A 12,055-nucleotide genomic window follows, 5' to 3' on the forward strand; every position below is an offset into this window, starting at 1 on the left:
CGTTCAGAGGTACCCGGTATATGATGGTGAAGGCTTGCTCCTTGTCTATGATATGACAGGTTTCGGCCAAGTGTGCTGCAATCGCGCTTGAGTCTGGTTTCCTTCCACTACCACTCAGATATACGGGATTGTGTTCTCGTATTCTGTCCGACAAACGCCTTGTCGTACGACCAACGTATGATACAAGTCCGTCTGACATTGACGTCACGTACTTGACTCCGTGACCCATTGACTTACCCCTCACCCAACCCTCCTTCCTTTGACTTCTATTTCTCTAAAGTGTACGTAACCCCGATCTTAATCTTTTCCACGTGATTTCTGCAACCATATAAATTTGTGATGTACTAGCCAAGATGAACAATCACAGAAAACAAGCTTTGTTTACTACCTTCTTTGTTCTCAATACTACAACGGGTATATTCAGTCGCTTTCAACAGATCCTTTTCTTGGCACAGCAGCTGATAGTAGTCTTGCTTGGAGGACAGACTAACCCGACCTTCAAGCTTTGCTTTAGCTTCAAAACATCTGTTAGGTATCTGCATTTGAAACGAACTTTCACAGGACAAATTCACCTGACGAAGTCACAGGGGGCACCGTAAACTGAGTTAAGACAATCACAAGTTATACTATTGTGTTTCGCCAATCTCAGGGGAAAAGTTGCGTGCTAAACGGGATGATTAACTACACAGTTATGGGGTCAACCCCGTTTGTACGTATCAGTGTATGATCAGTCAGCCATTTTCTGTTGAATAATATGAAGTCAGCATTGTTTCACATACAGATTGATCGATTCGTTCTCGAGATCACCTAGTCATCAGATGCGTCCAGTGGTACATGTTGGCTTTGCACTCGTGTATTCGTGGCTGTGTGTGTACTTTGGCCGGGATTCATCTCTGTTGGTTCCTCTGCTGACTGTGGTGTGTCAATGTTAAACATCCTGGTGGACATCTGGCCTGCACGCCTACTACCTACGCGTGCAATGAGTCCAAGCTAGATAGACAGGACGTTGACACCACCACTATGATTGACGCACTTCGGTTGCGTGTTGACCTTTGATGATTCAGCGATCTTCCCTTCTACGTTTGACGTGAATTCCCAACGAAGTACGTGTGTGCTGTCGAACTTGATTTGATGTATGTACTGGCCGAGTCACGCTTAAGTTTTGTGAACTCATTTGGATTTCGTGGGGGAAGACGCGCCAGTCATTTGTGCTCCGTGTTCCGCCCCCACTTATCTGGACTACGTATCTGACTGGACGTTCTGCATAGGGTATTTTCTAGACGCCGTTATTTTAATTTGTTTTGACAGGATTCTTATATTTACAAGGCGTCGTTGTAAGGTGTTATTTATTCGGAAAAGTGCCTCAATATCGTAATGCCGATTTATGTTTAAACATCCGAAGTACAGTTCATATATAGGATTTCCAATGTGACTACTGAGTTCCTCCCTGTCTCATTTTTCCGCGCAGTTTTCTCTCCATGTGTTTGGTACTGAGTTCTATGGGGCGTTTAAATTGTTGTACTACCCTACTGAGTCACTTCAGTTCATCTGCTCTTGTGGACTCAACCGACCCACCAACCATCAGACATCTGCACGTCTGATGTAGATGCAAAGACTCATGATGCAACTACCTGTTTGAATGTTTGGGTCTTCTGTGGGTTCTCACTGAAAATCCACGATTAGTGTTAACAGATAGTTTGCAGTCCAGGAAACCTATAGTTCTATGTTTACTTAGTCTCCATCGTGAATCTTCTACCACTGCAATGTTTGTTAAATAAGCTCAAGAAGGTTTGTCGGTGTGTGGCTAATATGATCACATATGTCGTCAGTTTATCCCAGCCGAGTGAGTAGTGGATGGGCAAAGCCACGTTAAGCCTTAGTTTCAGTACGGTGCAAGAAAAGGGTGGCACTGGAAAGTGTGTATTGACACCGTCAGTCTGCTTGTGGGAAACGAGTGGAAGTTCTAAATGATTGCCGCTTAGACAGAGTTCAACATTCGTAGTAATGTCAACGGAGGATAAGGTTGGTCCCCGTGCTTGAGAAGCATCGTAATACAAAAAGGTGACAGTTATGATAAACAGTCGCTAACAGCTAAAACAGTATAAATAGCTGTTACGCCAGACTGACTGTCACCCCATCATCCTCACCGACAATACGGCTTGGACAAAGTGCTTAAACATTTGGATAAGATGTAAGTTAAACAAGTAGTATAGTCCAAGATGGGACATATGGGGGTGCCTAGTTTTTTAGAGACCCAGAGAACCTCCCGATAACTTTGTACTATTGATGAATAGGTGGGAAAAACGTAATTTGTCAGTTGTTTTGAATTCTCATATTTGTTCCGATAAACATTTAACGTCATATATCCAGGCACCTAATTATACGAATCACTGACATCAGAAATTCACTCAGCTTCTGCTGGTGGAGTTGGCCTTGCTCTCTAGCCCAGACGACGCCAGTACCAAATCGGGGAAAGTGATCTATGCGGTGTGTAACCACTTTTAGGAATAAATTGCAGTAATGTATCAAATCCACCTGAGTATCAAGTGCAAAATTGTTAATCATCCTTCTTCATGCGTGATGAAATGACATAACTATCAATTAAGAACTTTACTTTTTAAATACGAGAAACTCCTACATCCCCTTCAGATGCAAATGTTAAAAAGGGCGGAATTAGTGAGCCGCAGATGCAATTCGATTTCTCATCAAACAAGACACTACGCCGTGTGCAAGAGAAGCCCAGAGATCAATATTTTCGGTCAAGTTAGGAGATAATGGAAAATGTCCTTAATGTTTGAACCAATTTTTCAAGTTGATAACCAAATTACTCGTTCGCAGGTTTGATTCACCATTTTTGGTTTCAACTGGAATCCTGTGATAAAACGGAGTAGCTTCCAACTGAATTGTATTGTCCTATTGGTGACTGCAGCACTCTGCTAAGTTAATGGACTACTCGTAAACAAACAGTAAGTTCGAACCTCGTCTAAACTGTCTGGCTACCGATTTCTACTGGAGCAACTTGGCAATCATGATTTTTAACAGATAAGTAGAAATGACTCGGTATAAAGCTTTTCGTAGAAAAAAACTGCAGTGTACAACTAGGTAAATAACTTGAAACTTAGTAATAGCACGCAAGCTGGTCAGCTTTAGTCAGAGTGTTGGGCGGCACTGGCAAACTGCATGAGCAGTCGCCAATGAAGGCTTCCAAGGGGCAATGAGAATAGCATGTTAGTTGAGAAACATTAGGGACGAGCGTTGATTGGTTCACTTAGCGTTTCTAGGGGTATAGTTTGAGGATTTCACTTGACCAAAGATGACTTACTCTTAATATAAGTGTCGGATAAATTATCATGAACATATTCCTCACTGTGTTCTAGGTGTCCTATCCTTGCCGTCTGCTCAGTATGGTGTCAGTGGGAATAGTTATCTGCGTTTCCTGTTTGTCCATCAAGACTGCTTCGGACTAATATTTTAGTAGCCGTGAGCCACCGGATCAGTGAACGAAGGTAAAGTTTGATGAAAGCAGAGCTGTTCGGCATGGTAAGATTAGAGGAGATACAACAAAAAACGCCATGTCAGCGAATAATACTACATTTTGGATAAAGAGTGGAACAGCCCCTCATCTTTAGATGTGTTTCATAGAAACACCAATTACATTTCAACCATTCTCAGCGGAATTTTGAATGCATCAAATTAGGGTTGGCAGATTTGTAGCTTCAGAGGTCAGTTCATTCGAGCGAAGAGTTCTAGAGATGTGAATGTTTATTGAAGTGAAGAAACATGTGTTGTTATTGTGTTAGTATTCATAGGGGGCGAGTTGGACCAAGTGGTTGGAGCGCGAATTTACTGACCGGAAGGTCCGTGGTTCGAACCAGACCTCTGCCTCTCGACTTCCCCTGTCTAGGCTTGGGCAACCTGGCAGTATCCCAGCCCTCGTGCAACCTTCGGGTGGCATGGCAGCTAGGCACCGAAAGGGTGCTACAGCTGAACAGTCAATAGTATCCATAGTTCATAACCGTAAATGTGTAGATTTTGACTGTTGCACTGATGAAAATTTAAGGAATAGCTGTTTTGAGTGGGGATCTGCCGGGGTAAAGGAATTCCATGTCTGTTGACGTCCTGAAATGTCAGTAACTGAACATGAAAGTAGGTGAAAACTCGTGCTATCTGAAGATCGTTTGTGATAGCGGTTATGGGATTACCAGTCAGTGATTTGTGGAGTAATCTGTTAGTGTTCACCTGTGCATGCCAGGAATATTTTGTAGCTCTGAAGATGGACCTTTAAATGCGGTTGAAAGCTCCAAGTAGATAATGGATATAGCTAAGGTGTTCAATATGAGGAACAGTGAGATCGTTTCCCTTCACGGGTATAAGAGCATTAACTCGATGATTCCAAAGATAAAATGTTAGAAAAATATTGCTCGCACAAGTCAGCAAGCTTACTAATTTTTTTCACATTGTACTTCGGCGAAATTGCCCTAACTCATTGGGTAATGCCACAAAAACTTTGAAGTAACACCTGCTGTTAGTGACCTTTGATTGTAGATGCGCGTTTTTCGTCCGCACGTAGACTGGAAGCGTGCCAGCACGGAAACACCAAACAGACGACCTGTCGCTACCAACACGCGATCGATTGTGCAATGACTTCACTTGCTTCGAACATTTGCGTGCACTTTCACTCGTTGTGTACGCGTGGGACAACGGTTTGCATCACAGATCCACGCGTGCAGTCTTCACACAAGTGTGCACACTTGTATGGCCATGGCGACTGGGCAAGAACAACGCACCATAAGTCCGTTCGTACTGGTCAGACCAAACGAATCCCCCTCGTCCCTGAATGTGCACACAAGCAAACATGTAGCGCTAAACTACCTCATAATAAAGGATAACTCGTCCCGACCAGGACGCACATTTTTTCCAAGCCCAAAATAGATGCCTCCATTTGTAAACGTACACGATTTTTTCTCTGCTAGATAATTTATCTAACGCCAGACATTCGCTAACCATAGGGAGTGTAGTTGCAAATCAGGTGACACCGCAGGTTTGTCCCATATCTGGAAAGGTTGAAGTGGGAAGTATAAATGAGATATTTATGTGGACCGGTATTTTACAACCTACAGTTTATTCTCAGATTCTCATAGGCATAAAATATCAGTGCGAGGATGCTTCCATTGGTCAAACTTGAGACTACTGCAACAGGGATTGACCCACTGTAATTTTTGTTATGGTTGTGTAACCGTAAGTGCTTTGTGCGTAACGGAATTGAGGTAGCGTGTAAGAGCTCGATGCCAGTGTAGACCAGATTTATTGGCAATGAAGCAAAGACCTTTTCCTAACAAGATTTAGGTCGAATCAACGCTGATCTCTCATCTCAGGTGTGTTGCAATTTTATGTATATACCATCGTGTATGCGTAAGGCACTTCCAAGAAGTTCCAGTATGATACATACAACAATATGTAGGTACCTTGCATCGGTAGACGCCTTGTTGCATCATAGATTTTAACTAATTATTGTCTTGATAATAATTTTACTTACCAGCTTTCAAATGTTATGGAAGAATGAAATGTATGCCTCAAATCCTGGTTACTCCCTCATTCAAAGCAAGCGATCAAAAGTGGCGAGTCTGATAGAATCGCAGTATTCCACTTGCTTGAAATACAAAATGAAATTCGAAGCTGGGATATAAGGGACACTGTTGGTTGTGCTTCTGAAAAAAACTACCTGCTAAATGGTATATGGCATAATCTAAAAGATGGCCTCTGTGACGGATGGAAATGAGTTTTTATTAAACAAACAGCTCACATCATGTGTTCACATGTTGAATTTGCCTTCAGGATGAAATCTCGACAAAAATATCTTAATACCAGCAAAATATAAATAATCTGTTAAGAAAGGGAAGCCTGTCACATGAGGCTTCCTTCGGACAGTCACTTAACGGGTGACCACGTGATGTGCAGCACATGATCGAACGATGGGTGACGCTGAATCCTAAGTGTTAGTCCATCACACTGCTGACTAGGCCCTAGAAGCCAGAGACCAGAGGCAGTCAGCTCTAATCACCCGAGAGATTGATCAGATGCCCAATGCCGACGAATTCAAAAAAGGATTCAACCACTGTATAATGTTATCTCCTAGCATAAGCTGACTTCACTTGATATCTGATTGGAAGAAGTCCCTCGCACGTTTCCATAAATTGACCAAACAAAATCTGTGCTCCAAACAGTAATGAGCCTGACACCTTTAAGAAGGAAGAAGGCAGGTTAATATCAGTGCAGACGCCACTCATCGTGTACCTGGTGAAAATTCAACTAACAATTTTCAGACCTCTTCTTAGAATAGACAGGTTTATGCTGTTTTAATCACCTGAACGTTGATTTGCTGGTTCTACTTCCCAAAGATCAGAAACTGTACATCGTGAACTGGGCATTGCTTGCAGTGAACGATGATTGGTCCACTGGATGTCAGCACATTGTAGATGGACCACAAGGGGTTTCGGAAAGTAGAATTACATTCAAGCCGCTGATTTCGACGTAGTTTAGGGGAGCCATCATTCCGTCTAGATATCATGGTATATCATTGGGCACCGTAGTCTATTTACACCAAAATCTAGACCTCAGTTCTTAATGCATCCATGTTTCAGCGGAACATCCCGTTTCCCCAGATACATTGTCATTAAGCTTCTCTCAGGGAGACTCATAATGCTCATTCATATGGAAACATTAAATCAATTGATGAGCGACTACCTAGGCAGTGTACTGATGGTTATACTACCTACTCTCCTACTACTAATACTCTGTTCCTACTACTCTGATCCTACTCTGTTCCGGCTTGTGCACACACAGTGTGGAGCAGTCCGGGTGACTACGTTTGTACTAGCGTTTAGAATAGCGCGCTGGCACTCTAGCAGTGAGATGTTTTATATCCAAAAACTTTTTGAGCCTGTACAGACAGAAGCTCTGCAAATTACTTCATCAATTTTCCTCAAACGCCGTCAGGTTTTCCGAAACCCTCAAATTAAATTACGTTTATCCAAATTCACCTGAGAACTGACGCTAGCAGAATTGCCGCAGTCCCCTTTTGTTTAAACGGCATCCTTTATCTGACAGTAACTAAATCACTTTGTTATGAAATTATCAGTTAGTGTTTTCACATGGGCTATCCAAAGCACCTACGCTCAATCTGTTCCGTTGAATTTGGTCTGTCTGAGAATTCCGGTGCTCGGAATACGATCGAGCCGATGCATTCGTAGTATCTGTCAAGCGCGATAATTTGCTACCAGTGTACCATCCATGTTTTCGTGTCAAATGGGGTGATAACTCCGCACAATTCGACCTTGCTCTCTGAGCTCACATTGTAATTCCGCCAAAGGCGGACAACTGAAAGCAGTGCATTTATTTGGCAATTCGAGTCTGCAATTCACTACTACTATCATTTATTTTTGAAGAGCATGGTCACAAACATAAAAAGTGAGTGCAAGCGATGAATGCGAAAGAGTAACAGGAGAATATGGGAGAAAAGAGAGAAACGTCTCATTCGAAATCATACTAAGTTCCAGTCTGATGAGATGAATGTAAAGATGAATGTAAAGATTTTGATATGGAAACACGCGTCTAAAAACCAACAACCGAAGAGAGGACAAACAATGTTGAATGCTCTTCAAGGCGCAGTGTGCGCTAGCACAGTCAAGACTCGCACATCAGGCACAAAGTGACCGTCATACTGGGTCTGGTGTGAGATTAAATGGCAAAAATGTACCTTCAACGCTGAAATTCACTGCAATTCACTACCTGAGCCGTGATCAGGACGCTACTTCGAAGCCATTAATTTGAATACATGTTATGGTTTTTGCAACACTTGCGCAGGGCGGTATAGGACAGGTGTTCTAGAAGCATTTATTTTCAGACATCGGACAATTTATTTTCAGACAGCATTTTCCAAAGCAAATACTGTGATTATTGATTGCAGTTTTGCATAAGAATGTGCATATAAAGTGCAGTAATTCGCATAAAGCAAAACAGACCTTAAGCTGGAGCATATTAGTTCTGGCCATAAAGCTTTTTGGGTTCAAATGAAAACCATGCAGAAGGAACTGAAGCTACAGATCACTGGAATGACGCGACATATCAGCGTAACCCAAGTCAGCTAAAGGTTGAATAGAACTGAAGCACGGACGCCATTGTGCTTAATCCCACTTGAAGAATTTGTCCACGGCAAATTTGGTTCCCGGGGTTACCATTAAGGTGTTCCCACAAGGTGGACGGAGATTTTACTAGCAATGTTGTGGAATGTAGGTAGCTCGGGTGCGTTTGGTTGTTGGTCTGTTCGCCGAGCTTGGCAGTTGGATTGCAAACGTTTCATCATCAGTCGAGGTGACATCGTCAGTGCAGGGTTGAGTGGGTTAATTCCTCGTGTAGTTTGATTGTTCTTCTGTGAATCTCATGTGGTTTCAATCTCCTGTGTCTGGTTGGTTCGTTGTGTGCATTAAGTTCGGCAGTTCTGTATGTGGTTGTCATGCTGTGATTCGGTCGTTTTCTTCTTGCTTTGTGGGGTGGGTTTTGCTCATTTGATTGGTCTTCTGTTTTTCGTGATTGTCTTCCTTTGACCCAATTAGTCCGTTGGTTGCCGTTAGGTTTCCTAGCTCCGAGTCACGTGACAGTGTGGTTCTTTCGCTCGTAACCGCTGATAGACTGAGTCAATGTCGATGTGTTTATTGATCGATTTTTGTGTGGAGTACCACGCCTCGACAAATTCGCGCTCCCGTTTTGTTCTTGCGTGAGCGAGTATTTGAACATTGTCCCAATTGAACGTGTGTCCTTCTCTGTCTTCGTGGATTGAGACGAGTGACATTGGGTCATGTCTTCTACTGGCAAGTGTTCGTTCGTGTATTCTCGTAGCAAGTTTTTTTTACTGTTGACAGTTTTCTCGGAACAAATGAGCTCTTGTCGAGTTAAAGCCTTTCTTGGGGTCCACGAACAGGGCGTGTGACTGCTTGTTTCTCTCCGGTACTTTTCCTTTAGCGCTGCAATCATAAGGTCAGTTAGGCTGCGTCCACTTTGAACCTGTGTTATCCTTCAAGGATACTTTCTTCTAGGATGTAAAATTTAGCTGACCCCTCATTCGCAGTGTAATACCATCGTAGCGTCCATGAACGCTTGTGAGCCGTTTCCAGTCTTCTAAGTTGTGCCAGCGAGTTGGGACTTTAGAATTTGGGAATTTCTGAAAGTATTCGACATTCCCCGACAACCTCTCTGCTTTGTAGTTCAGCCATTGCATTCCAACGTTCACATTTCGTATGCGGGTTGGAAATGACCATGTCACCAAGGACTTGATGTAGCTGTGTGTGTTGGTCCAGATCAGTGTCGATAAATGTACCTCCCAGGTAACTCGGAGGTCTTCATACCTGTTGGAACTTCCGAAGGTCTGAGTGTTTTGGATGTACTGAGTGGTTGAAAGTTTCTGCTTGCATTGGAAAGCTTCTGTCGTCCGAGTGTACCTGACTACTGTAAGAAACTTTCCCACAACCTCTGTGTTAGACAGTGATATCATCCAAAATATTTTACCGTCCAACTTATGGATACCTCCGGTCACAATGAGGGCTCCCCCCTCTTTGAGCCACGTAACTGGGATGACGAGTTCCGTAGTTGTTCGGATCAGTAATGAACGTCGTTCTCTTTGTTCTTGGGCGCACTTTTTCCGATTGCCCGCCTTTATATCTGTGTTTGCTTGTCAGTTCAGGCTTTCAGATTATTTATGAGGAATTGGTGATCACTTGACTGAATGAATATGATGGCAGTAGACAACTGCCCGTGGAACTCTCCGTGCGCAGGTTTTGGATGATTCACCGTACGGGCCTTCGCACTGGAAAAATTGACTATAATTGGTTATAATTAGGTCACAATTTGCTGTATTTATATAGCTTACACCGCTAGGTGTAAAAACGCGTCGAATAACGGCACTGGTTTAGCCACCTCATCTCGCCTTGACCTCAACATGAATGTCCTCGAGACACGTGCTTTATTTTATCAGCCTGGCAGGCATTCACAACAATAAGCATTATTCATTCGAACAGCCATTCGCACAGCCATGGAACGAAGGCAATGGAAGCTGGCGCACATTGGTTAATGCCACTTGAGGGTTTTCACTGAACAGGATTTGCATCCACTTGAGCGCCTTGACCCAATGTAAGCCAAAGAGAATACGGCTGGCTAGAGAGTGAACAGAAGGGAGTTGTTATACTGCCATCAGAATGTCAGTAGGCCCATAATTGTAGCTCAAAGTGTACCAAGCAGTTGAGTCTTCGTTGCTTGTAGATGGCATATAGTGACCCAAACTACTCAGACGGTGCGTTGGGCACACATCTGGCTAGCTAGTTTTATATATCTTTCAGCTTGACCTGTACAGGGCTAGTCACGAGTACTCATTATCGTTGGTTCCTCCATATACACACATACACTTATACTGGTACTCAAGGCGGAAAGCATCTGCGTGACTTGGCGTTTGAGTATTGGGGAGATCTAGAAAGCTGCGGCCAATTGAAGACTTGTGAATGCATTCTGACGGCTATCATTATAATAACTAAAGGAAGAAGAAATGGCGAAGGTAGCCAGATTGCCGAATTACTGTACCCACAGAGACCATAATTTCAGAGTTGTTTTCTAGCCATTCAGTTTTCTTTTTCAATTTATCTATATGTTGTGGACCATTCAGGTGGAGACAAAGCAAAAAAGGACGAAGCAAAAGGACGAGTCTCGCAGATCCGTTCGTTAACTAACATCATAGACATTCAGAGTTCTCGTTTTTATGTTGTTCAGTTAGCAGTCAGCAGTTGATGAGCAATGTTTGCTAATTCGCTTATATCCTATATTTTAGGCCATGGAGTATCCGAGGAGGATAAAGCCTTATCCCGACGGCATCGAAACGCGGTTGAGTTTGCTTTCGACTACAGCAAGCTGTGGTGCAAATCGTGTAAGGATATTGTCCTGGGTTTAGAAAAAAGGGCATACGCAGGTAAGCATTACCAGATGTTTGTTTCAGGTTTTTCTTAAATTGCATGGCGCACAATAATTCCATCACCATTGTTACGCCACTAACGTTCCATGTCTTTTGCAAACACTGTCACCAGATATACTGACTGGGAGAAGTATACTGGTGAAAATAAGAAGACCTTCGTTGTTTATTAGTAAATACCAAGTGAACAGTTACAGACTAGTAGACGGGGAAGTAAAACTCTCATGTACATCTTATCTACAGAAACTGACTATTCATCTTCTCCTTGAACGCGTCTTCCTGAACTTTTCTGGATATTAATCGGCTGTTGCTCAAATCCAGGCAAGTGCGACTCCACAAATCCCGTAATAGATTTCATTTTTCAAGAGACGCGAAGCAGACTTACAAGAAAACATGCTACTCGCATGACCACATTAGTAGTATCCACCGTTACACTGGTAGGATGAATCGTTGCGATTGAGACCAGGCGATGGGAGGCAATACCGAGTAATAAAGTGTCCACTTTATGCTACAGCAACTGAAAACTTAGACACTTTATCCTTGGAGGACTTGCACCAAATCACTGGGCAGAATTATCAGGAACGTACTACACTGCACTGCTGTCATCAATGTCGGTTACTAGTCACGAAAACAAAATCAAATGCTAGTCGTTTTGGAGAATTGTCCTTCCTCGGAGTAAACAACTGGGAATCGTACAGCCTCCATAGATTTGGTTACCCTCTGACTTTAGGTTTCTAACGCTATGAAACTTCATCCGTGAAAATATTGTTGAGTAGCTGGATAGACAATTTGAGCTACGTAGCTCCGACAAGGACCCACCTAAAGCAGTGGAACTGGCGTGACTCACAGGGTCATAACTATATCCCTTCAGGGACCAACAGCAGGTCAACCAGGGAACCAGTGAAGGTAACTTGGTCTGTTTTTTCCTTCGCTTGCCTTCATGATTTTTTTTCCTCTAGACGGGTTAGCAAGCATTTGGACATGGGGGCTGTTTCGATATTGAGTCTTGAGTTAAAAGGTTCATTTCATTATTGCTTGAAGACGATA

The 12,055-nt window shown here is 43.0% G+C and overlaps 1 protein-coding gene across 1 annotated transcript in view; it reads left to right on the forward strand.

Moving 5' to 3' along the window:
* T265_11177 (hypothetical protein) overlaps window positions 1-12,055 on the forward strand; it is a gene marked incomplete at both ends in the record, with an annotated part of 126,235 nt that overhangs the window by 37,715 nt on the left and 76,465 nt on the right. The window contains one exon of the mRNA XM_009177766.1: window positions 10,871-11,008. Coding sequence (XP_009176030.1) covers window positions 10,871-11,008 — 138 coding nt within the window. The remainder of the gene's footprint in view (window positions 1-10,870; window positions 11,009-12,055) is intronic.

The sequence above is a fragment of the Opisthorchis viverrini genome (assembly GCF_000715545.1).
Source record: "Opisthorchis viverrini unplaced genomic scaffold opera_v5_460, whole genome shotgun sequence".
Taxonomy (NCBI): domain Eukaryota; kingdom Metazoa; phylum Platyhelminthes; class Trematoda; order Opisthorchiida; family Opisthorchiidae; genus Opisthorchis; species Opisthorchis viverrini.